Here is a 27353-nt window from a genome sequence, read left to right on the forward strand (position 1 = left end):
TCTCATAAGCTCTTTCGTAAGCTCTCCTACGAAAGCTGTTCCATTATCCGATTGAAACGTCATCGGACAACCATGTCTTGCTATCCACGTGTTGATCAGGTGGTCGCATGTCTCTTCCGCCGAGGCTGTTATGCAGGGCACGGCCTCTGCATACTTCGTAAAATGATCTATCATGACCAGCACCTGATTATAACCATTGTCTGTCCTGCATATCTTTTGATGATCTATTTGCACCACCTCGTTGAACTCAGACGACTCGATCGATTGTAAAGGAAATCGCAACTTCCTTGGATCCTTGACCTGTTGGCATGACAGACATGCTGTTACCCATTTCTCGCATGCCTTTTTCATCCCAGGCCACTCAAAGCGCTTCAGGATCCTCTGATATACTTTGTCGATCCCCTGATGGCCCATTTGATCATGTGACCTGAATAATAGTTCTGTCTGATAGAGTTGCGGTAACACTATCGCGTTATACTTGTATAGGACTCTGTCTTCCTCCCTTCTTTTGCAAGCCACAATCCCGACCTTGTTCAAATATAACCTCCCCTCCTTCTGCATGAAGTATTGTATCAGGATGCGATAACTATCTTCCTCGAGGTCCCCTTTATCCGGCGAACCATTCTCGATCCACCTTTTCAGGTTGCTTGTCATGCGATCATTTCTCTGCGCCCTTAGAAGGTCCGAGAGTCGGTATCTCGCCTTTAAGTACGTCTTCATGACCCTCATCTGACTATTCAGCTCGTTGGGCTGGTGTGTGTCTTCTTCCATCTTAACGCACCAAATCTTCACCGACGGCTGTGTTTCTTGTTTAAACGGCTGAAGATCAGTCCTGACTACCTCTTTCTGCGGCAACAGGCTTACCGAACGTTTCGATACCGCTATCGTCTCCAAGTCATCCGCTGCGTTGTCAAAGACTCTTTCGCTTGGTATTAGGTAGCGATCACTGTCAGGATCCTGGTTCACCTCTCTGTCCAGGTCCCTTGCCCGAGTTTCCACTAGTAGCGTGTGTATCGCTAGTTCTGACAGTTCTGATCCCGAACTCGAGTTCCTGTCTGAATAGGTGTCCATTCCTGAGTTTCGGGAATCATCATCCGTCGAAGATGTTGTGCTGGAGACTGCACGCTCCTCCAGATCATGTCTGTGCCTTCTTCGCATCCATCTGAACTCCCCGGACAAAACCTTGTTCTCTAGGTCCTGTTTCTCATCAGGAATTTTCTCGTCTATCTCAGACTCCCCGGACAAATTTTCTTGTCCCGGGTGTTGATCTTGTGATCGCTGGTTCTTTTCATCAATCGTCTCCCCGGTCTTGCAGCAGATTTTGTTCTACCTTTTTACCTTCCTTATCCTGGTCCACAAAGGTGACGGTTTTCTTTCGCTTGCTGCTCCCCTGTTCTCTCTGTCCGTAGGAAGTACTAGTTAAAATCTCTTGGGGTATTGAGGATACTAGTTGCTGAACTATTGTCCTACAATCCCTCTCGTTCTCTTCGTGCTGTCGTCTGGACGGCATGATCTTCACCTTCTCACTAACTGTTAGCGATGCCACTGCTGCTGTCCACTCGGGGTCATCTCTGGTCACTTCACTTTCTAACAATACACCCAGCATCCGCATCACTTGCACCGTTTTATCCAATAATGAGAGGCTGTTTATGTTCATGCGAGAGAGTTCTTGCTGGAGCAGGTTCGAGCGCAGCAACAGATCCAAGGGGACTGGGTCCTCCTTGGATAGGATCTTTATCTCGGCTGCTTTCTCTACAGGTAACTCAGGGTGCCCTGGAATTGGATGTCCAGACTTATCCAACCATCTCGTTAAGGGAAGCGCTTCATAAGTTTCTTTGTCCAGAAACGAGAATCCCTCCTTTTTTTCCGCCTGATTGGCCTGCTTCTGTTCCAATCTTTCATAGAACTCAGTTTTCTTGCTGAGGCTATCAGCATTCTGGTGTTTGTCACGCATCCTGTGCTCGATTATCATGTGGTAGCCATCCAATCTCACTATCCATCTACCAATGTAACTCTGATCCATCGAGTAGGTCTTTAACCAGTATAACGCTCTGTTGTCCACGCGTAACTTAAAGGAAGCGCTCCCCAATTATGCACGGTACTTTTCCACGAAAGTGACTACTGCAAATATTTCTGCTTTTGGTGCGCCATATTTCATCTCAGTGTCACTCAAGACCTTGCTGCCGTATGCAATGGGACGGAGAACCGTTCTTCCATTCCATTCTTGCTCCTGATGCAATACTCCTGAGATGGCTACTACCGATGCGTCTGTGTCAAGAACATATTTGCCTTTTTCTGTAGGCATGCCTAGCACTGGCGCTTCGCACAGTTCCCGCTTTATGTTCTCGAAGGCAACCTGTGCTTCATCGTTCCATTCGAACTTTTTCCCTTTGTTGCGCATCAGCTTTTGCATTGGATACACCATTTCCGCATATCCTTTTATGAACTCACGGTAATAATTGGAAAACCCTAGGAAGCTCAGGAGCTGTGTGTCCGTTCTGTCAACACCCGCCTTCCATGTCAACACTGCTTCCACTGCTTCCGGGTCCGGCCTCACACCATGCCTGTCCACCATCCTTCCCAGGTACTTAATCGAATCCCTAAGGATTTCGCATTTCGATGGTTTGCACTTCAAGCCTGCTCTTTTCATACATCCAAAGACCTCATCGAGCCTATCAATGTGGTCTTCCAGGGTTGGTGTCGCTATGACTACGTCATCCACGTATTACATCACGAGATTCCCGTACTTCTTGGTCACTCTGGTCAAAGCCTGAGCCATCAGTCTTTGAAAAGTGGCCGTTGCATTGCACAAGCCGAAGGGCATCCTCTTCCACTGGTACAATCCCAATTCGCACGCGAATCCGGTTTTCTCTCTATCCTTCTTCCGCAGAGGGACCTGCCAGAAGGCAGAACCCAAGTCCAATGTGGTGAAGAACTTGGCATCACCAAGCTTAGAGAGGCTCTCGTCTATTCGCGGTATCGGGTACGCATCTTTTATCGTTACCGCGTTCAATTAGCGAAAGTCGCAACAAAATCTTAGCTGCCTCCTTTCTTTTTCGCCATTACCACTCCGCAAGCCCACGGCGATTTCGAGGGTTCTATCATGTCGTAGTCGAGCAGCATTTCAATTTCTGCTCGGCACGCTTCCGATTTGTGTGGCGTCATTCGCCTCGCGCCTTCTCTGTGCGGAACGGCACCTTCTTCCAGTTCAATTTCGTGTTCGACGAAGTTACATCAACCGATATCCGCTTTATGTTTTTAAAATACATCTGCGTTCCGATTTAAAAAGTCCCGCAATTTTTCGAAATCTCCCTCACCTATTTTCCCTTTTAAATGTTCTATCTCTGGCAAAACCGGTTTATCAGATTCTAGTTCGTATGACGAGGGGCGTTCCGGAAAATTCAAGCAGCTCGATAAGCCGTCGTCTGTTTCGGATTTCACTGAAAACAATTTATGAATAGATTTAAATTCATTAATCCTCTTTAAAATTTTATCTTTGTTGGCATGATAAGGACAGTCTTTCACACTATGTTTCTTCAAGTTTTGTGTCTCCTCATAGTCGGTCCTCATCGGCAAAGCGTAACCAAGCTTCTTTCCACGCTGGATTGAAACCGTGGTGTCCAGTGTGTTCAATAACACACTGACACACAGTCCGTTTTGCGTTACCGAGAAGCTCCGGCCTAAAACCACCGAACTCTGACTATTTGGATTCGGTACTAAGCAAACCTGTTTACTATCACTTAACGAATTCAATTTTCTCATTCTAAAAATTGCCACCACAGCTTGTCCTGGCTGTAGTTTTACTGTTCTATCTAAAAAAATTGGCACCTTGTTTTCGTCTGTTTTTATCCTATTAATTGGTTTCTTAACATACTTCCGGTCCGGGTTTCTAATCCGTATCAGACCGTTGTTCAATTCAATCATCACGTCAAATTCCTGACAAAATCTCTGCCCAAGATGAATTAATCGGCGTCGTCCAAATTTTCTACCACCAGGAAGCTCATCCAAAGATCCCGTCCTCCCATGTGGAGGACCCTTATTGGTGTTCTTCCGGCTACGTAGATCGCTACTCGATTGGCGGCGGCCAGTCGGAGATTCGTTGGAATTAGATCTTCCCTCGCGAAGCCCATTCTTTCCCAAGTTTTTATTGGCATCACACTCACTACCGCTCCTGTGTCCAGAAGCCCTGTGACTCCGATTTTCGTTCCGTTGGTGTCGAGCAGATGTGCGGTCAGATCTGCTTCATACCCAATGTGTACTGCATCTTGTTCCATCATGGCGTCATGGCCGATCCTGCGGACTTTGAGTTCCTCTTCACCCAATTAGATCTGCCCCATCTGGTCACTGTCTGTTGTTACATGAGTCCTAGTGTAGATACTGATCCCATCCACGTTCAGCATCACTTGATACGGCCCATAGACCTCCAGGTAGCGTCCATGAAGTTTCATCATGCGAGGGCCACCCGTTGTTAGTAGTGCTCGCACAGCTCTCGACTCAATGCGTGGCTCCACCTGCCTCAGATAATCTGCATATGTGTCCAAATGCATCAAAGTGAACTCGGATGGTTCACTCAGAGTTCTGATTACCTGATGTCCAGCCACTGAGATTATCGACTGTATCTTGCTTCCTTGTGGCACCATGCCGAACCTCTGACCGGAGATCACATTAAGTTTCATGCTCAAACTGCTTGGTGCTTTAGTCTCCTCGACCTCCGTTGCTTCGAATGTATTCAGTTGCTCCTGTAGTTTCTCATTCTCCAGTTCGAGTTTCACTTTTTGTTCGATCTCTTTCGTCGCCAGTTCCTGCTGCACTCTATTTAGAGCATCCCTTGCGGCTGCCCTATAATCAATCTTGAAGTCATCGGCCGCAGTCACTGGTTCCAGTTCACTTGTCTCTTCTGTTACCGCTTGCATTTTCTTCGTCGCCAGCTCTTAAGGTTTGTCTTTTCTGCGTGCCTCCGCTTCACTCAACAGGCGAGCCTTGCTGGCTTTCACTCCTGACAAAGCTTCTTCATGCCTTGGATGCTTGATGTCTGCCACTGCATCCCAGAATTGCGGACAATCTGATTTAAAATGACCTTCCAAGTTGCAAAAGAAACACCTCGGGCCGAATTTCGCAATCACTCCTCTCATGAAATCCTCATGGTCCAATTCTGACGAATCTTCGTCCTCGAGGCTAAAGCCTATTGCTTTCATGCCTTGTTTGTAAGTTGGGCATGCTGACACATGATGGTCCGTTGAACTGCAATTGGCACAAGAGCGTCTCTTGTCCATATCATCCCTCGGTTTCTACCAGTTGTTCCCTTGGTTTGCTGGCCCATTGTTAAAATTGCCATAATTGTTCTTATAATAACCAGATCTCGAAGGAGGTTTCAATAAAAGATATTCCTTTGACTTGAGCCTCAACTCTTCTGGTGTTGGCGCATTGGTTGATAGTGGTGTGTAATGCGTTGCCAGCATTGTCCGAAGTTCATCATTCTTCACACCATCGATGAATTTTGAGGCTACTGCCAGGTTCATCCTTCGGTTTGACTCATCCGGTTGGCTGCGTCTTCTCAGCATTTCTAAGTCATCCAGAAACTTGTCTATCGTTTCATCCTCTCGTTGCCTCCGTTTCTCGAAGCGCATCATCGCTTGGTGCCCCTGCAGCCCTGATCCGAAACGGTTTAACAAGATTTCGAAGATTTTCTCAGCTGTGTCACGCTGATATTGCTTCTTGGCCATGACACAGTTCAGGGCTGTCCCTTCCAAGTTACTGGTGAGCGCACTGCATTCCTGTCTTTCCGACAAGTCCTCTTCCTCGAAATGCAGTTTCATTACCTCTATCCAGGTACTAATACAGCCATCAGATTCGTCTTTATAGCATCTTGGTTTCTTAAAGACTCTTCTGGACGTCTCACTGCGTTCATTGGTTCTGGATAACCTTGTAAGGAATGTCTCTAAAGACCTGTTTAGGGGTTCAAAGGCTGTGGCCATTGCCGTAGCATCTCTCGAGTGCCCCGCTTGAGTTTCATCACATCTTGTCGAAGGCTCTGTATTCGGTGCATCCCTGCAATCCGAATCGCCGTGAGTGTTTCCCCCTTGGCCCACATGACTCCTCCCTGGGCTCGCATGTCTCCTGTTACCGGAATCACTTCTCCCAGTCGCATGCGTGCCTTGCGTTGGTCGTTCGTTAGAGGTCTGTCTGTTCCCCGATGAACTTGCTCTACTGTTCGGGCCCCATGTTCTATTATCCCTTGTGGCATAGCCTGATGAACTGCACTTACCTCTAGTGGATCCATATGTCCTCCTCCTTTGATAGTCATTGAAGTTCACCTTCGGCTCCTGTCGGGACCTCCCGAGTTCGGTTCCCCTTCTTTCGGTCCACTCCTGCTGCCTAGTAGCCCGTCCAACCTATCCATGATAGCCTGAGTTCGCCTCTCCATCATCGCGTCTATCTTTGTGTCAAGAGTCCCAAGAGACTGCTCTTGCTGAATTCTTAATTTCTCCATGTCGTCTCTTAAGCGTAACACTCTCTGTTCCGCTTCTCTTGTCATTCTCGACAAGTTCTTCGCTATGTGCTCGTCCGTTCTTTCTTTCAAGCGTTTTTCGCTCTTACCAACTTCTTGTCTATTGCGGTTTATTTCTTCCCGCAGACTTTCCCTTTCAATGTGAACTGCTCTCTCTAGTTCACTCATTCTTATGGACATCTGTTCATTTTGTTCTCCTATATTGCCCACTATGTTGTTCAAGGCTTCTTCTAGTGCTGCCCCGTTATCCACGAGTGGCGTCACTAGTGGTGGTGTAACCCTGTCGGTCCCAGGTAGCTTCGTGCTGGTCGAGGTTCGGGCCTTGACTCTCTGCCTCGACGTCTTTTCATTATCCACTTCGGGATCCGCCAATGCGTTGCCTAGCCCTTTGGTTCTGCTCTCCCCAGTTTGCGGCTCTGAATTTGTCATAATCGCGAAGCCTCTCGACTGGCCTGGTGTGTTTACCTCTTTGCTTATCGTTCTCACCACACCAAATTTGTCCATGGTTCCAGTCTCTCTTTCGACGTATGCCTCATTCTCCGGGGTCGAACTATTGAGGCTGACTTGAGATCCAAAATCCACTTGCTCTTCTTCGTCCTCCTCCTCCTCCTCCTCCTGGGATTCAGCTTCATTTCCTGTGCCCACTCCCATGGTGAATGGAAAGATGTTTCCTAAGGTGTTCCTCATTCTTTCTGAGAACAATGAGGACGTTGTTTGTTTCTCAGTCCCGCCTGCCATCATGGTGTTGTCTGTTGGAGATCTCCTAGTTGCCACTATTTCAGTTGAAGTGTCGGACAGTTCCGACATCTCCTCTCGATCCAATGTCCCGGTGGAAGTGGCAAAATCATGGCTCTGTTCTACCGGAGTAGATTCACTCGCCAGCCTTCTGCCTCTCCTTTCCGATCCATGTACTTACTCGTTGTCATTCAGGGCCTGGTCCATATTGACCTCCATTTCTAACATTTCTTTTCTCTCTTCTGAGGTCTTCTGACTCCTTGTTTCAACCATTCTGCCTGAAACCGTCTCCCCTTCGTCGGTCCGGGCTCGTTTGATCCGATCCACAAAAGGGTCGGTCATTGCTCTTCTTTGCTTTTTGAGTATGAATTTCCTAGAGCTATTACCTCGTTTAGGTATTCTTGACTTGTCTAGACTCATTTTCAATTTATCACTTCTTAATGCCTATACACTCAATTCGATTGCTGGTGACCTTCTAGTTTGACTATCGATAAAAAATACCACAATACAATAAATTCTAAAAATTTCTGTTAAATAGTGACGACGAATCCTTGTATGTTATCACGTAACAGCGTATTCACAACTTATTCACAATAATCGAGTATTAGTCGTAAGATTTGAGAAGTAGCACAGTATGATGATATCAGTCAATTTAAAAGATAGTGTATTCACTACCCAATTAAGCACAAATTGTTGATTTAAAACCAGATATAACAAAATAAGAATAATCTTATGAAAAACGTATGTGTCTTGTACTTTTAGTCGGTCGCAGTACAATAGTCGAACTTGTTTTATAAAGAAAGAGCTTTCCCTGCTTGGTACTGCACCAAACAGACAAAACTTGAAGGCAGTATTTTTCTCAAGTGGGCGTCTATTGCACCCACCGAGTCCTATCTGCCTTCGGACTGCCCGAGCTAGACCTACTAAGATCCTCAGGGCAGTCACTTTTCACAAAAACGTATTGGGTTTCAATCCACACCAATGAATTGCGCTCTTTTTAATTTAGGCTTGGTGTCGCGAATATCCGAGTTCGGACTTATTTTGTTTCGGTCTGGTTTTTATTGAAAGGCAAGTTACCAGTGCAGTCACTGATTCCTAGCCTGTCTGCTGATAACCTTATACCTCTCACTGTACTCTTTCTTCTGTTTACCTAAGTCCTTTAATAAAATAATACCCCTCCGGATTGGCAAAAATAGGACCCTTCCGGACTAGCAAAATTTAGACCCCTCCGGATTGGGACCCCTCTGAGTTAGTAAATATAAGACCCCTCCGGATTGGGACCCCTCCGGTTTTGTGAAAACAAGACCCCTCCGGATTGGGACCCCTCCGAATTTGAGAGAAAAAAAAAGATTTTGGACCCCTCCGGATTGGGAGCCCTCTTGTTTTGTAAAAGTAGCTTTTCGGAGATTTCTTTCTTTTAACCTATACCCCTCCGGATACGTTCTCCGATGCTATTTTGCTTTTTCAATTAACTAGGAAGGGTATGTGATCCTTTCCTAGACCCTTCCGGATTGAAGTTAAGCCTCTTATTTGACAATTCACGCTGACGGTGAAGGGTCTTATTGATAGCCTAACTTCGGCTCGATTAAGGTTTTCTTGTGCCTTTAGCCTTCCCTTTTCGTCTAGAACAGCCTAAAGTTACTTTATTCAACCGCTATTACGTTTTGGTAGGGGTGTAAGGGCTTTCCTAAAAAAACGTGAAGGGTCTACCCTCCCAAATTGGTGAGTTTGCTAAAAACAATCTCAAAAAAATTTCACGCTCACTTTTTCGAAAAACTTTTGGCCCTATCAGTAAGCTCAGCTAATTTCTGATCTATTGGTACCAAGATCAACTGGATATGCCCAGTAGTTCCAAAGTTATTAACCAAAACGTCTTTTTTCTAAAGTCAAGAAATTTCTCTCTTATAGGTTCCGCCTAACTTTTTCCGCAATTCTGTTCTTTTCGACCTAAAATTATTGATCCGAGCTCAGAAGGCCTATACTCTTCTAATTCAATGCAAAAGACCCGATCTAAAACGCTTTAGTTGAAAAATGTTTTGAAAAACTATGCTACCTAGACCCCTCCGGATTGATGAATCCACCAAATCAAACACTTTAAATTCGATTTCTCTGCAACCCGGAGGGCTTTCAGGTAGCGGGTTTTGAAACTTGTAGAATCACTAGTGGACGTTGTCCGTACAACTATTTTTACTGTTGTAACTCAAAAATTTCAAAAAATTTTCTGAATTTTTAGTGTTTCGGTTTCTCAAAAATCACGAAAATTCGGTTTTTGGTTCCAAAATAGTTCCAACCACTTCCGAACTAAACTTAACCGGTTTTATCTATTATAGTAGTGCAATTACGATGTAACACACTACTTTAGCGCTTTTTTCCGTTTCAAAAATTATCGATATCTCAAAAATCGCGACTTGTGGGGGGATCAAAATATCGCTATTTTGACCCCAAAAAACCGGTCTGTTTTTGTTGTTTTTCACTGAAATTTTTTTTCACTCAAAACACTCAAATTAACTAGATTACATGCAGAAATAGTGAGCTCATGGCTGGGTCTCAGTATCCCCAGACCACGAGGTCACTCCTAAAATCAGGGCTACTACTACTTATTGAATTATTATTGTTTTTGTTCAGTAGATAAAAATCATCATCTCCATCGAAGATGGATCAACCCTTTCCCCCAACTCCTAGCTTCTCATCTAAGTAGAATGAATTCAGATGTTAATTAAATTCAACTCAGGACATAATAGGGAAGGTAAAAGTTTATATAAGTTAGTAAAAGTTCCAGTCCCGAGACCCCTCCGGATTCCTGAATCCGGGGAAATAAGGCCCTTATTCTCCTTCCGGAAGGCTGATTTTCCACCCTTCACCGTTGTTTGCAACGGCCTAGCAACTATTGTAGCGACACAATAGTTGCAACTCGGAATGGTCTCTGCTATTCCTGCAATCTGTTGTTGTTTCTCAATCACAATTTTCGTTGTTATCGCTATCGTCACTATCGTTGTTGCGTTTTTCTTCCAGTTTTCTGCCAAAATGGCCGTTTCTGACGTTTCTCAGAAATATGACGTCATACTTCGAATTTTTAAAATTTCAAAATACCAGAATATCTTGACCTTCACCGTTTTTCTAATCGTCCCAATAACGTTGTTAATTGCTTAAAACCGTCAATTCGGAAGGTTCGCTGCTAAAAACTCGAATATGCCGAATCTGCATTTTGATCCATTCTGGTCGAATGTCACATTTTGCCGCAGATCAGATTTTTCCAACCTATTTTCCGTGGTCTCTGTAGCTGAAAGACAGCACAGCGCGAGGAGTTTGTGCGGTTTTATCCTCGGAAAAGCCTGGATCAACTCACAAATTTTTTATTCTGATAACGGCTCCAAAGAACATGAGATTAATTTATATCCGAACAAAATATCAAACCCCTTTATCAAGCATATACTGTTACTTGTAAAATTAACTAAAGAATAAAACTTAACAAACGAAACCTTTTTTCCTGGCTATGAACTAAATTAAAAACTATTTTTAAAAAAGTAAGTCGTTCTGATACATAAAATCATTGATATCACTAACTGTAATTTTGATGATAGTGATAGGTGTGCCAGTCGGTCATAATTGGAAGTTTGACCTTGAGCTGAATTTTGATCTGGATTTTTAGGAGAAGTAATTTTTGAAAAGTTCGAATTGAGCCACAACATTCTCGCGACAACTGAAAATACGAGAAAATAACAATCAGAACAATCTATTAATCATCGCGGGAAAGTTGCAGAAATATACTAGAGTAAAATTGCTATTCGCAATTTTATTGGAATTATACGACGAGAGTCGAGCTATCTTGTTCCTGATAGGAAGACAAAATTGCAGGAAGAGAGAGAGAAACACGATCAATTGTATCTGACTGAACCTTGAGTGGAAAGGTGGACAGCTGAAGCTGCCCAATGGTCCAAATAGAAAACTTCTTTCTTGAGCTGATCTTACTTATTTAAAACTTCCTGAGTCAAACATAATTACCAAATCAATTCTAGAGTTGTTTTACAATTTAGTTACTCAATTCTAGAGATCATGTCGGTATGTAAGTACCCTAATTAAATTTCTTGAGCGTGTTTTATATTGTTATGTTGAGTTAGGGAGAGGTTTTAGGTTGATCCATCTGATATGGATCAAAGGTCCACTGTCCAATAAAAATAACGGTATACGTAAGGTTCTGACCCTGTTTTTAACGTCGTTCGTGTGTGTTGGGTATTTTGAGACCTAAGCATAGCGGCGTTCTTATTTCTAGAGTGGGGGCGATATTTTGATAGTAGCCTTCAAGCTGTAACACGGTTTGCAACCCATGTCGAAAATGAAACGATTTGTCTCCGACCGCTTGAGGTAGAAAAACACAAGAGATAGTGTCCCTTACTCTTGAGCCAATGGTTATAGGGCCTATTTTTCTTAACCTCATATGTGACTTAAGTAGGCGACTGTTACTTAGTAATTTTATGGCGCCCCTGGGTGTTTTCACGACACCAAGACTACGGGATCAAACCCACTTGAAACAGCTCCGGGCTACATGCCCATTCTAGAGTACCGGTGGTACGGTTCAACGGGAACGTGCCCACCTTCTGGTTGTACAGTGATAGCTTTTTAAGAAAACTCGAGAAGAATTCCGCTGCACTTTCCGAAACGAGGCCTAGCTAACCGAATAATGGGGGCCACTGGACAAAAAACGAATTAAAGACAAAAAACGAAAAAAAAACGAATAGGAACAAAAATAGAAAAATTTAAAAAGGACAGTGGCTTTGGTTTTCAGATTAGGTGGATCAAACCTTTATACTAACCAAAAAAGTATACGCATACTCTTATCAATGAGACCGATCGTCTCGATCATTTCAGCAACCTTAAACAAGTGCCCGAGTATGGGGCGTTGAAAGGGTTTTGAGATAGCCTTGCAGCCTCAGGCAAGTGGGAAAGTGATTCTCAGGACTGGGACCTGAGAGACAGAGGACACGCGACTGGGAAAGGACTACTAGTATCGTGATCAAAGCAGCACAGCAGTGAGAAAGGGACCATAGAGGTATTCTGCTTGGTCAAACGGGTATCGTTAAAATCCGTTTTTTATACTTTAGGAGATAAGTGTAAAAAATGATTAAGCGAGTCCCCATTGTTTTGAGGAAACGTTGTTGCTTGACCAGAGCTTGGAAACAGGTTCTACGGATTTCTCTCGAGAGGTTTAGCACCCATCGCGCCTAGGGTAATTTTCGGTTTAAGTGCAAACTTTTCATGAAACGATACGGTCCGAGAAACAACTTGAAATATTTCAAAGTTTTATAGTTTAAAAGCTTGCTTAGAAAAACAAATTTTTTGGGGAACTTATTTGGTCTACTAAAAGAAAAAGTTCACAAAATTTCATAGCTTGAATAGCTTGCGTAGAAAACTTTATTTTTTTTTCACAAACCGATTCGGTTCATGAAATAACTCGAGTTATTTCAAAGTTTCTAGCCTTAGATGCTTGCTTAGAAAAACTTCCTTGTTTCGCGAAATGATTCAATCTAGGAAATATCTTGAAATGTTTCAATATTTCATAGCTTTAAACCTTGCTGAGAAAAATTTAAACTTCTTGCGAACCGATTCAGTCTATGAAATAATTGCAAATTATTTCATCGTTTCTTAGCTTGAAAAGCTTGCTTAAAAAACTGAAAAGTTTCGCAAACCGATTTGGTCCAACAAATAACTTGAAATCTTTCAAAAATTCATAGCTTTAAAAGCTTGCTCATGAAAACTTGCTAATGAAAATATTCGAAAGTCTAGACCATCCCAGACTTTCGAATATTCGATGGTTGCTCTCAATTTTATATGTTAAATGAAACTCCAAATGTGCCATGGACGCAATGTTTAACTGAACACAATGCTTAAGAAATATTAGGAGACAATGTTTAAAAGGCTATCGAGCGTAACGTTTAAGAATCATTCAGAGCAACCAGCCTTCAAGGCTAGACATTACCTGCCTAATTTTGTCCAAAATTTCATTTAATTTCTGTCTGGAACTGGGACTGTGAAAAGTTGAGCCGGGAACGAATCTGTTAAAATTAGCAACCTCCAGTTGCTACCAAAGAATCTTTTTGCGAACCGATTCAGTCTATGAAATCAATGTAAATAGCTTTGCTTAGAACAACTTGAACTTTTCGCGAACCAATTCAGTCTATAAAAAAAAACTTGTAATAACTCAAAATTTCCCTTGTTTGAAAGTGTGCTTAGAAGAACAAACTTTTCATGAAATGATTCCGTTTATGAAATAACTTGAGAACATTCAAAGTTTCATATATTTAAAAGCTTGCTTAGAAAAACTTTAAATTTTTGCGATCAGAGTTAGTCCACGAAATCACTTGCAATTAATCAAAGTTTTATTTATTGAACAGCTTGCTTAGAAAACTTGAAGTTTTTTGCGATCCGATTCGGTCCAAGAATTAACTTGTAATGATTCAAAGTTTCATAATTTTAAAAGCTTGCTAAGAAAAATTGAAATTTTTTGCGAACAAATGGGGTCAGGCTCCCAGAAACAACTTGAAATATTTCAAAGTTTTATAGTTTAAAAGCTTGCTTAGAAAAACAATTTTTTCGGGAACTGATTTGGTCTACTAAAAGAAAAAGTTCACAAAATTTCATAGCTTGAATAGCTTGCGTAGAAAACTTTATTTTTTTTTCACAAACTGATTCGGTTCATGAAATAACTCGAATTATTTCAAAGTTTCTAGCCTTAGAGGCTTGCTTAGAAAAACTTCAATGTTTCGCAAACTTATTCAATCTAGGAAATATCTTGAAATGTTTCAATATTTCATAGCTTTAAACCTTGCTGAGAAAAATTTAAACTTCTTGCAAACCTATTCAGTCTATGAAATAATTGCAATTATTTCATCGTTTCTTAGCTTAAAAAGCTTGCTTAGAAAACTGAACATTTCGCAAAACGATTTGGTCCAACAAATAACTTGAAATTCGTTCCCGGCTCAACTTTTCACAGTCCCAGTTCCAGACAGAAATTAAATGAAATTTTGGACAAAATTAGGCAGATACTGTCTAGCCTTGAAGACTGGTTGCTCTGAATGATTCTTAAACGTTACGCTCGATAGCCTTTTAAACATTGTCTCCTAATATTTCTTAAGCATTGTGTTCAGTTAAACATTGCGTCCATGGCACATTTGGTGTTTCATTTAATATATAAAATTTAGAGCAACCATCGATTATTCGAAAGTCTGGGATGTTCTCGACTTTCGAATATTTTCTTGAGCAAGTTTTCATGAGCAAGCTTTTAAAGCTATGAATTTTTGAAAGATTTCAAGTTATTTGTTGGACCAAATCGTTTTGCGAAATTTTCAGTTTTTTAAGCAAGCTTTTCAAGCTAAGAAACGATGAAATGTTTGCAATTATTTCATAGACTGAATCGGTTCGCAAGAAGTTTAAACTTTTCTCCGCAAGGTTTAAAGCTATGAAATATTGAAACATTTCAAGATATTTCCTAGATTGAATCAGTTCGCGAAACAATGAAGTTTTTCTAAGCAAGCCTCTAAGGCTAGAAACTTTGAAATAACTCGAAATATTTCATGAACCGAATCAGTTTGTGAAAAAAAATAAAGTTTTTCTAAGCAAGCTTTTAAATCTATGAAACTTTGAATGTTCTCAAGTTATTTCATAGACGGAATCATTTCATGAAAAGTTTGTTCTTCTAAGCGCACTTTCAAACTAAGGAAATTTTGAGTTATTACAGGTTTTTTTATAGACTGAATTGGTTCGCGAAAAGTTCAAGTTGTTCTAAGCAAAGTTTTTTCCATTTCTTTCATAGACTGAATCGGTTTGCAAAAAGGTTCTTTGGTAGCAATTGGAGGTTGCTGTTTTTAAAAGATTCGTTCCCGGCTCAACTTTTGACAGTCCCAGTTCCAGACAGAAGTTAAATGAACTTTTGGACAAAATTAGGCAGGTACTGTCTAGCCTTGAAGGCTGGTTGCTCTGAATGATTCTTAAACGTTACGCTCGATAGCCTTTTAAACATTGTCTCCTAATATTTCTTAAGCATTGTGTTCAGTTAAACATTGCGTCCATTGCACATTTGGAGTTTCATTTAATATATAAAATTTAGAGCAACCATCGAATATTCGAAAGTCTGGAATGTTCTACAATCTTTTTACAAAAAAAGTCCGGAACTCTAAAATAACGATGAACTCGATTCAGCTGCAAGGCTATACGGTACTTGCGCACTCTTTGTCCAAAATTTTGCTTTAACGGATTTTTATTTCGGTTTGAAACGAATCAACTAAAAACAGCCAGCAACCACCAGGCTTAGAAAACGAACTTTAAGCATACAGATTCGCGGTATAAATTTGAAATACTTAAAAGTTTCGAAGCATGAATAGCTTGCTAAGAAAAACCTAGTTTTTTTAAATTATGCCTAACTGACTCTTTTTTTTACAAAAATGAAAACGATGTATATACAAACATTTTGAAAACATTGATTTTGCGTGCTGCGTGCAAGTTGCTTTTATTTTCTTGCGCCTTACGATCAGCAGCTTTATCCGCTTAATTGATTATCTGCTAGATATTAGCACAAACTTAAAAAAATCACTGAGTATACAAAAAACAGCAAACATCATACCCTTGCAAATGGAATGCCAATCTTGAAAAAATGATGTACTTTTTCGCAAGATATCTAGAAAAGTTTAGACTCTGAGATTATTGGGGCAGCGAAGGAGGAAAATAAAACTGAATAGGGGTATAACATTTTGGGTTATAAAGTTAACCTAATCAAAAGCAAATCAAGTATATTAAAAGCTACATTTTTGATTTTATCGGCGAAAAAAATACTTAACCGTTGATCAAAAAAAAAACATTTAGTTTTTTCTATAAACGGCTGCTTTCTGGTAGCATCAAAAAATCAAACATTTTTGATCAGCCGCAAAACTCAACTATTTTATATTTAGTATTTAACTACTTTTAACATCAAAAAGCCATATCAACGCTTTAAAAGGGCCACTAAATCTTAAAAATCAATAAATGATCGTGAGAGTAGGACATTCCACCAGCACCCGACAAATGAGCTAGCAAATGCTTGTTAAATTGCAATTTGAACTCAACTTATCACTATCAGCTTTGAATTTCTGCTTCAAAAATTTAAACACGACAAACAAAACACTATTGTGTTTTTTGAAGGTTTTGTTGCTGCATCAATTTTTGATTTTGTCAAATTTTTTGTAAATGTCAACATAGTTGATTAAATTTAATTAATGACTACCGTGTTTGAAGAAACAATTTTTCGGATTTATCGGACTTTCTTAAGGTTGCAGCATCGTTCTGGAAGTGTTTAACTTCATCAAAAAGCCGGAAATTGTTTCTGGAAGTGAAACAAGATGCAAAACACTGTAATTTTTAAAATCATTTCTTTGATTTAGTCGCGTTTGATTTTATTCAGAAAGTTTGACTCAAAAAAATTTTTGGGTTTTTTTTGTAACCTTTTTTCTCAGCTGGTGCAATCAGCAAAGGTTTTATTATCATACCGAGAAATAACAGGGTTCAATTTATTTTACTACAATTTTCTCAGCTGATTTAATCAGCAAAACATTTGAAAACTCGAGCTAGAAACTAATCTCTATCTTTACCAAAACAAATTGTGATTGTTATTAGTGTGCAATTACTTATCAAATTTTTTAGCTGAACAAATTTTTGATCCGTTGAAAACAAATAGTGAAAAAAACATTGTTAAGTCAATTTTGTTTTATCTGGATGACAACCGAGACAGTTTTTTTTGACTCAGCACCAGACCGAACATATAAATCACCGAGGTTTCTTTAGCAGTTGTCTCTAAACAGTTAATTCAGGCCATCAGCTAAAAAAAGCTCAACTAATTTGTAATTAGTAGTTAACCACTTGTCATAGCAAAAAGGAATAGCAACGTTCTAAAAAGGCCAATAAATCTTAAAAAGGCAATAATTGATAGCGAGAGTAGAACATTGCACCAGCAACCCACAAATGAGCTAAAAAATCTTTGTAAAATTGAAATTCGAATTCATCTTATAACTATCGGATTTGATTTTGTTCTACAGAATACTTATACAGGATAAACAAAATAGTATTGTGCTTTTTTGAAGGTTTTTGTTGCTGCATCAAAATTTAATTTTGACAAAAACTTCGGAAGTGGCAAAATAGTTGAGTAAATTTAATTGATGTCTACCGTGTTCGAAGAAACAATTTTTCGGATTTTTTGGAATTTCTTCGGGTTGCAGCATCGTTCTGGAAGTGTTCAACTTCATCAAAGCCGGAAATTGTTTCTGGAAGTGAAACGCGATACAATACACTGCATTTTTTAAAGTCAATTATTTGATTTAGTCGTTTTTTGTAACCTTTTTTCTCAGCTGGTGCAATCAGCAAACGGTTTTTATCATATAGAGAAATAACAGGGTTCATTTTAAATTACTATTTTTTTTCTCAGCTGATTTAATAAGCAAAACATTTGAAAACTCCAGCTATAAACTAATCTCTAGCTTAAAAAAACAAATTGAGTTTTGATCCGTTGAAAAACAAATGGTGAAAAAATTATTGTTAAATCAATTTTGTTTTATCTGCATGACAACCGAGACCTTTTTTTATGACTCAGCACCAGACCGAATATATAAATCACCGAGGTTTATTGAGCAGATGTCACTGAACAGTTATTTCAGACCATCAGCTGAAAATACCTGGAGAAAATTTAGTGATTGAGTTAGGCAGATTGGTGATAGAATAGAAACACAATTATGAAAAAAAAAGAGAATAAAACGCTTTTTGAAAGTCAACGTAAACACAACAAAAAAACCTTTGTGAGTTTCTAAGAACCTTGAGAAGCAAAAACTGCGCTTAAAAAAAGTACACAAGGGACTTTTCTAATAATTCGAGTATAGATTGTATTACTCGTAGATATCCAAGGAATTAACAGTTCGTACGCTAAAATGAAAACAATTTTTTTGTCAAGCAAATAATAAATGAAAACCACGTTATACGGTGTATCATATTACTTGAACATTTAATCAGGGTTTTGCACAGTCTGCATTCTCACAGTGTTTTATCAGGAAGGTTTTTTTTGAACTTTTGAAGAAAAGCCTTTGTGGGTTTCATATGCAGACTAGCATGCAGAAGCTCGAAAAAAGAAATGAAAAATAGCTTTTCAGCAGCGTTTTGAAAAAAGTTAACTTGAACCTTGGAACGCAAACGTTGATCGCGAGCGTCATGTCAAAAAAGTACAAGTCAAAACGGAAGAAAAAGCATTGAAGCACTAAATTTTTTCTCACACCATCTCGTTTGGTTTGATTGGGTTTGATTTTATTCAGCAAAAATTGGTCTGAAAGAAAACAATGTTTTGAATTTTTCTAGAATGCTTCTATCTCGACTGGTTATAGATGCCGTAAGCTCATATTATAAAAGCTTATACGCTAGTTCTTTCTTAAAATACAGTTGAAGTTTTTCAAGCACTACTTTTATGCATTAAAATATCGGAAAAAGATAAAGTTGAAAAACTACAGACTTTGTCTATCAGATACAGAAAAACCTGAAAGCTTAGTACCTGCTATTCCTTGTTTTGCTGCAATCTTTTTTTGTTAAGTTTTCAGGCTTAGAAAATTGCCAATGTTGTCAAAGGGGTTACACTATTTTTAGGGAATGTTTAACTAATCATCTCTTATGCTCAACGCTCGCTCAGAATTTTTCCAAACTGAATTAAACAAGTTAATTGTCCCAAAAAAAATATATACCACGAAACAAAAAGCATAATACTTACTTGTGGGCACTTAGAATAGTGGTAAGGCGTTCACTCCAATCCCCTGCCATGTAAATGATAGTGTGTAAGGACGAGCTCTCACTTGACCTCTAGCTTCAGGCCTACGACAGCTTGACCGTCTACGGCTACAATAGTGATATCACGTGCAAATTCTAGACACAAAAAAACAACGTCTTGAGTAGCAAAAAAAGCTTTCCTCATCAAAATAACTCAGTCTGGAATGTGGGGAAATAAGAGAAATGGATTATGCTTATACAGGAAAAACTGACTGAGTAAAAATGCTTGCGCGGTAACTTTTTGTTCAGACTAATATTGGCTATAAAATTATTCGTTTGTGACGGAAATTTCTTATACCATCTGAAACCTATTGACAACCTGAGCTCAAATTGATAAGTTGAGCTCTTTATTAGAATTTTTGAGTTGATCGGCCAAAATTTTTGCTAAAGGTGGGAGATTCGTTACTAAGTAGAGAATTCTCATATGACTTACCCGTTGATTCATTTCTTCATAAAGGGAGGCTCAGTAGCGTGTTGAAGAGGGGGGGGGGGGGGAACCGCCTTCCCTCAATTCTGGTTGCCAAATTTTTCCAAAGGGTCCCCTCTTTGCTATAACTTTATGACATCCGATTTTCGCTGAACAACCTCAAAATTTTTCTATGGGCGCCTTTAGCGCCAAAATGACTTATTTTGAAGAGGGAGCGCGCGCCAAAAAAAACGCAGTTTTTTGGTCAAAAATTTCCAAAAAGTGCCCAAAAACACATAAATTTCCAAAAAATGCGCAAAAGGGCCTAAAATTTTGGCAAAGTTTTCAAAACTTTTCAAAAAACCACCCCCTTCCCCCCTAGAAAAATTTCTGCTCACGCCACAGGGAACAATCGTTACTAGGTACCCTAAACGGAGCCATTTTTCAAAAACTGTTGAAACATTAATATTTTGTTCAAATAGTTACTGATAGTTGACATCAGGTGGTAAAAAATTCAAATATCTGGTATAACATTTTTACAGCTTATTTATTAAAACAACAAGAGCATTGACCACATTGCGAACATATTTATGGTTAAATTTATATTCAAAATCTGTCTGCATGTACTTTGATCAATTTTGAACAGATTAAATGCTACTACTTATACTGTATATTAGTTTGCTCTGCGTGTTTTTGCGTTTTTAGCTGCAGTTAAGCATTGAAAAGCAAGATAATTGACAAGTTTTTCAAAAATTAGCTTTAATTATGTCTCAGTTTGCTTACGGTGCATTGAGTCCAACCTACCAAAACTCCTCTACTGCTATTGAAAACGAAATCAGAGGTATTTTGGGGAAGTATGGACTCCTCAGAAACAACCAGAGGAATGAAAGCCAGCCTAATTTTGGAACAAGGCTGCCATTTGGCGCTTTGCAGCCGAGTACCCTCGCGTTGCCCTTGAACTCCACTGAGCATAGTCATGAAGATTTTCATCTAAGCGCGTCATTTAACTTTAACCCAAGAGGTCTAAGAATGACGAGTTATCCACATGAAACTGAGAAAAGTCCAGGATTCTCTGAAAGTGAAAACATCATGTCCCAAATGGGCCGTCAACTGCCACTGCAAATTCCAACGAGATTCGAAAACTTATCATTTTGGCCTGAAACAATCGACGAACGCGACGAAAATGATGAAAATTTTGACGCACTCGAAGACTGTGAATCTCAGAAAGAGTCCGAACCGCTGAGACCTCTACGCGTCGACGTATCAAGCCAGAAAGATCCCAACTTCGAGACGGTGAATAATAAGTCGCCTTCGGATTCTTATGAACACAATTACGAGCACTTTTCGTCCATTGATAGATCACTTAAGAGTCAGCCAAAAGATGAATTCAAAAATGATCCAGGTAAAGTTCAGAGTAACAAAACGGTTGATGTTTATTGTGGTTTGGTTGACGAAATTGATCAAATGATGCAAGATTTCGATCAGGGTAAAAACATTCTAAGCTGGCCCAACGAAACAAATTCAGGATATAACAAAAAACGACATCTCGAGCAGTTTTTTGACCAACCGGATTTTAAAATTCCGTCCCAAATCAAAAGAAACGCTCTTAAATTGCCTCCGACACCTCGGAAGTCACAAAACACGGCCACTGAAAAAGACAATGTCGAGTATCAAAACTTACTAGTTCAAACCGATTTAAATATACGAGAAATCGCACGTCTGGATAATAAAATAGCCGAGCTAGAAAATAGGAACAGCAACCTTGAAGCGACGGTGGAGGACCTGGAAAAACTCGAGAGGAGGCTGAGAGAAGAAAACCAGAGGCTGGCAGAGGGGAGGGGGGAGGAGAATGAAAGGGAAGTTGAAGCGATCAGAAGTGACTTTGAGCTGAAATTGGAATCTATGAAGTTGAACTGTGACAAGGTTAGTGTGCGATCATTTAGAGTATTTTGGATTCTAAGAAATTTTTTCTCCAAAACAAATTTTGAGATCAAATTTCAATTTTTAAACAAACTATTCTAGTCTTGAAATAGAAATATGAAGTTTTTTTTTCAGGTTTAGTTACATGAAAATGAGAACAACGATGGGTTAAATTAAGTTGATAGTTGAACAAAAATCATCTCGAGGACAGTAAAAAAAATTATGGAGGTTTCACTTGAACAGAGCTGTCCTTATGTTTTGGGTCTGACCTAAGTAAAAAAAACCGAGAATTTTAATTTTTCTAATTATGCTCCCTTTTTCGAAAATAATAAAAAATCGTTTTTACCGATTAGTTTGTTACTGAAAAAAATCTTCAAATCTTTTTCATCAGGAAGTTAAACAATCGATTTGTGTTCAATTTCAGGAGCATAAACATCGCATTTCGGAGCTGGAACACCTTGTGAACAATCTAGGCGACGAGAACCTCTCCCTCCGGGAACATCTTTCACGGTTGGCAGGGGAACTCGAAACCGTTCGGGAAAGTGTGAAAAATGACAGAGCAGCCAGCGAACGACAATTGGGAGAAGAGCGGGCTAAGAAAGAGGAGAGTGAGCGGGAGAGGGAGAGATTGAGGGGAGAAGTCGAGAGGATAGAGAAAGAACGGGAGGGGGAGAGGGTTGCGGCGGCTGAACGCGAGAAACAGAAGGAGGAGGAAGAGGAGAGGAAGAAAAAAGCATCCAGGGTTCACTTCGATGCCACGAAAGAAGGTAATCACGTGACACTTTTACGGATTTGAGAAACAGTTGTGTAGATTGTAGAACTTTTTTTGACATTTATTCGTCAAAAAATTTTTAAAAAAAGAGTCTGACCATTTCAGTTGGAGAGCGTTTTTTTTGAGCGAGAGGGGTTGATTTATAAGCTTCGTTAGACTAGACTTTATTTAGGTCAACCAAATTTATATTCCCAGCTGCCCTGGTACACTGATTTGGTTGAAATTTCGGTATGACATTTCAACTTAACGAAAATTCCATAAGATATTCACAAAAAATGTCCGATAGATCACGCTATTTCAACTATTTCGCTTAGGAATTGCAAATAAAGTTCTGGAAAATTGCTTAAACTATACAAAAATACACGTGAAAAATCGAGAAAAAAATCAAGCTTAACATCGCAACACTAAGTGACGTATTATCTTTTGTTATTTGCAACTACTCTGGTGCCGTGAAGTCACCTGAAGATTGGCCTTCAAGGCCGAACATAAATGCTCCATCAATATCTTAGGATGTTTAAAAAGGTTTACAAACTGGATATGAATACCAAAAATATATGAATATATATATATCAGGGGCGGATTTAGGGGGGGGGGCACGGGGGGGGGGGTGGCAAAAAGTGCCCAAAAACTTCTTCAAACAATTTAATCATAAGAATCCAAAAAGTTGACACGAAAAAATTTCCTTTTAGATGGAGAACATACGGAGACATTTGAGAACGAAGGCGAAGTGACTCGAGACAGCGAAGGGGTTGACGGCTGGTACTCCCAGATTAAGGGGCCCCGAAAGTACAAGGGATTACCAGAGAAAGAACAGAGGTCAAACACACAGTTTGTAAGTACACACAATTTGAATCAAGCGACTTCATCTTTAAGTTGCAAGGGGTAGAACTCCTGTGAGGTGAAAATATAAGGGGTAAAAGTAGTAAGAGACCAGCCATTAGTTTCAATGATATCAAATTTCATTCAATTTGCGGGCGTCCTTCAATTAGATATCATCTAAAATTTCAATGCAGAAAAAATTCTACTGCTCAGAAATGACAAAAAATAGTCTTTTAGTGATTTAGAAAATCTCAGAAGACAATTTAGTCAAACTTGATTGTGCATTGCGATAACTATTAATTATTTATCAATTGGTTTGAGGACTACAACTGCTTTTCCTAGTTCCTTTTTAATTTGAGCGGTTTTTTGCAGTGTTTCTTTTTTCAGCAACCCCTTCCAAGTGCCAAAAACAAAAGCGGGATAAATCTAGCCTCCAATCAGAAGCCAAAAGGTAACATCTGAAACGATAAATTTCTTTTCATACTATTCCCTCTGAAGTCTGACTATCCGAGTGTTTGCCTAGTTAACGAACTGATGCCAAGCCTCGAACAAAAACAACGACTGCAAGAGGAACCCAGCAACATTGCTGATTTTGATTCGGACTTTCACTTTCCGGGCGATGAGTCGACAAAGACGCCATGCGGCAGCATCGACGACGAATTGGGACATTTGAATGAGGGTAAGACGAAGGAAGAGCGGCTAAGGAAAAAACACGAGAAGCAGTTGGCGGATCTGGAGGAATATTACGAGTCAGAATTGCAGCAGCTGCAAAGTCAAAAAGACAGCCCTCAAATGACACAACAGTTAGTTGCTAATGTTACAAATTTTTAAAATTTAAAAATTTGCCAAAAAACAGTGAAGAATTTGAAAAAACTTCGGAAGTTGACAGACGTTTTTAGCGAGATAAAATTGGCGTCGTTCTCTCGGCAACGGATTTCTATTGAAGTTTTTTTTTAAATAATATATAATAAAATTTTGATTAATTTTTAAATTGGTTGACGAGTTTTTAGAATTCTGCGGGAGAAAGACGAGCAAATAGCAATGCTGACGAGAAATCAAGTATGAAATTTTATTTTTGAAACTTTTATTTCAAAATTTTCACAGTCAATATCGTTTTTATTTTTAGGAGCAATTGAATTTGGCCAATGCCCGAGTGCATCAGCTAAGCATGGAGCTTGCAAAGTACCAAAGCGTCGCCTCACCACACACCCCCATTCTCCAAACCCCTCCTCCCCCTGTCCAAATGATGGTGGGAGGAAACAGTGGTATGGGCGGAGGAGTCCCGACAGATCTGATGAAGTATTCACACCTGTCGTTGGCGGAACTGAAACAACTACACCAAGACATACAAGTTAAACTGCAGACGGTTAGATTTTATTCGATAAAAATGATGATTTAAGGGCAAGTTTTAACCTAACTTTATCACAAAAAAGTTAAATTGAGGTTACTATTATAATCACAACAAATAATAGTAGCAAAAAGCTCTTAAAATTTTGCGAGAACAAAATTGACGAAAAAAAAACACCTGGAGACTTGTCAAAATTTGCTAGAGTATTATTTTTTTGTTTCAGCTGCGAAATAAGCTGCAGCATTTGCCCCCGGGAGGACATCTTACCCCCCAAAACAAACGAGAGAGGGTAAGTGAGATTACTTAATTTTCTAAGAGTTTAAAACGCAATAGTTGGAAGAAAACGAAATTTCGGGTCAACTTTAGCCAATTTTCAGGTCTGGTGTCAATAGTAGATCCCAGAAACATTAAGTTAATATCAGTCGACGCCTGAAGCTGTTTAGGAGATCGGTGTTAAAATGTTTGCTAAATTTGGAAATATGAGCCAATTAAAATCGAGCACATAACATGTAGCGCTAAGCAGTTTTCATCCAATTTTTTGGATGTCAAATCTTGACTTGATTAGTTTGAGGAGCTCGGTGTTAACTGGTCCAACATTTCAATTCGAGTCTCGCAATCTTTTCGAAAGTTTAAAGTGAAACACTCTGTTTTCAGCTGATAAGGAACTGCATAACTGTTGAATGAGTTTAAAATACTAATTTGTTTTGATTTTGGTTGGATGGACCATTTTTACCGCCTGACTTGAAACTTGTTTCTCATTTCCAGCTGATGAAATTGAGAAGAAAATAGAAAGCTCCTTGAATGTTCAGGATAACAAAGTATTAATCAGTATTTTGATTTTAATTCATTGTGCACGTTTAAACACATTGTGTTATCTGCTCTTAATTTTAATTCGGTTTTTAAGTTAGCTACTTAATTGGTTGCTCAGCCCAAAGAGCTAAATCTGGCGCAAAATACATTATTATTTTTTTGTATCGAAATGAAATTTTTAAAGGTCAATTTATACTCTTTTTCTTTTCAGCGGGAGTGGGCTGAAAAGGTTGAAGAGTTGGAACCAGAACTGAAATTTATCACGAAGCTACTCCGCAAATTGGAGAAACAGCGATAAATTCTATAAAGACAAGGTCACTATTTACTGTGTAACTATTTACAGAATGCTCCGACCATAGTTTTAGAAAAGAAAATTGAAAGCGGTTTTGACTGTTCTTTAAGTCAAAAACTCAAGGTCAAAACTTTTCCCAAAACTATCGTAATTGAGCATTTCTGTGCTTAGATGTTGTCAAATTTTTTTATCGTCAAAAAGTCTTATGCTAAAATTAACAGTTAAAAGCATCTGATGGCTAAAACTAACCGTTAAATGTTAAAATTGGTCGGAGCAATAATTTCTCAGCCAAATTTTTAAGTATTAGATGATGATAAAATACGCTATTGAATGATGACGAAATAGCTGTAAGCCAAACATTGCCAAGCTTACTAATGCTCACTTATGTTTCGATAAATTAAAATTTTTGTCTTCTGCTTTCTATGGTTCAAATATCGAAAACTCAAGCTAAGCACGAGAATGAGTTTAGTTCAAAAAGTATTAGGACAATTAATCATGTTATGGATGATGTAAATATTCGAGCTCATTCAAGTTTTTCCGCAGAACAAATAACCAGGGGCGGATTTAGGGAAGGGCGGAAGCCCCCCTCAGGGATTCGACCCCCTGCCAACCGAAGGGGTCCCCCCTTTGGTACTTTTTAAGAAATCCATTTATGGCCGACCGACCCTAAAATTTTTCTAAAGGCGCCTTAGGCGCCCAGAGATATCAACTTTGAGGGGGAGTGCGCTCCAAAAAACGCAATTTTTTTGTCAAAATTTTCCAAAAAAAGCCCAAACACGGCTTTTTTGACCTGTTTTTTGAAAAAGTTGCATGCAGCGCAGAAAATTTGGCCAAAACAGGGTCTTTTTTTTCGGAAAATCAATTTGGTCGACCTAAAAAAAATAGGTCATCAAAATTTTCGAAAATTTTTTGAAAAAAAGCCCCCCTCCCCCCCTCGAGAAAGTCCTAGATCCGCCCCAGCAAATAACTAAGTCTCAAGTGAAAACAAAACTTAAGTGAAAGCAAAAAAAAAGTTCTTTGATGTGTGTTGTCAGGAATTATTTATCATTGTTAAACATAGAGGGCGGATAATTTTAAGTGTAAAAATATTTTCGAAAGAATTTAAAAAAAAATCCGTACAAGCGGCAAAAAGAAAAAGTTAGAGGCCAAAGAAGCTTTCTGCACAACCTGCAAAACTAGGTAAGATGAAAAGCTCGCCAACCGCTGAATGTTAAAAGGGAAACAAATTGCAATGCTTAATAATGGTAAGGTTTACGCTAGAAAAGGCATTTTTCGAACTATGAAAATTTCTTTGTGTTCCAATTCCATAAAGTTTTCATGCTCCGCGTGTCCAAATTTGCCAGAGATAACCCAAGCTGGGACAAAAACATTTTGAAAGAAAAAGCAAATTTGAAGAGTTATTATCGTAGTTTTGAAAGATTTTACAAATTTCTCTCTCTCCCAAAACACTGCAAAATGGAAGATTGGTGATAAATATTTTGCAACAAGAGGTAATATAATCTCCAGATACTTTTTAATGCAATGAGAAAAATCGTAATTTCTATCTGAAATTGTTACAAAAGGAAAATCTTTATTGAACTTTTAATAATTTAGGCACTGCTGGTTTCAGAAAAAAAGAACAATCAAAATCGGCAGAAAAGGTCATTTTACTGAAATAATCTGTGCATCAAAACTAGGTATACTTTTCCGAGCTGTTGTTCTTTATCTTGGTTTGGCCGTCGGTCGGTCCGATTAACCTGTCTTTTTTGGTGTTTCTGTGAGTTGGTGTCCTGCCGTGTGATCAGCTATCTCTTCAGTTTTTGGAGGTGGGAAACTACCAAATCAAAAAAAGAAGTGTTCCAGTACACTCGGCATATTTTCGACATCCACTAATAGCGACATGCACTAATTTTTCTCTATCTTTACACAGCAACAATAACCAGA

The 27353-nt window shown here is 39.3% G+C and overlaps 1 protein-coding gene across 1 annotated transcript; it reads left to right on the forward strand.

The window, feature by feature from the left end:
- Positions 1 to 20129: 20129 nt before the first annotated feature.
- On the forward strand, positions 20130 to 25536 carry LOC134853071 (desmoplakin-like). The gene is made up of 9 exons (XM_063869006.1): positions 20130 to 21392; positions 21814 to 22156; positions 22851 to 22993; positions 23368 to 23431; positions 23504 to 23783; positions 23991 to 24039; positions 24107 to 24346; positions 24552 to 24617; positions 25350 to 25536. The coding sequence occupies exons 1-9, from the start codon at positions 20235 to 20237 to the stop codon at positions 25434 to 25436; spliced, it is 2430 nt and encodes an 809-aa protein (XP_063725076.1). The 5' UTR covers positions 20130 to 20234; the 3' UTR covers positions 25437 to 25536.
- The last annotated feature ends 1817 nt before the right edge of the window (positions 25537 to 27353 follow it).

This window comes from Symsagittifera roscoffensis, chromosome 1 (genome assembly GCF_963678635.1).
Source record: "Symsagittifera roscoffensis chromosome 1, txSymRosc1.1, whole genome shotgun sequence".
NCBI classification, from domain to species: domain Eukaryota; kingdom Metazoa; phylum Xenacoelomorpha; order Acoela; family Convolutidae; genus Symsagittifera; species Symsagittifera roscoffensis.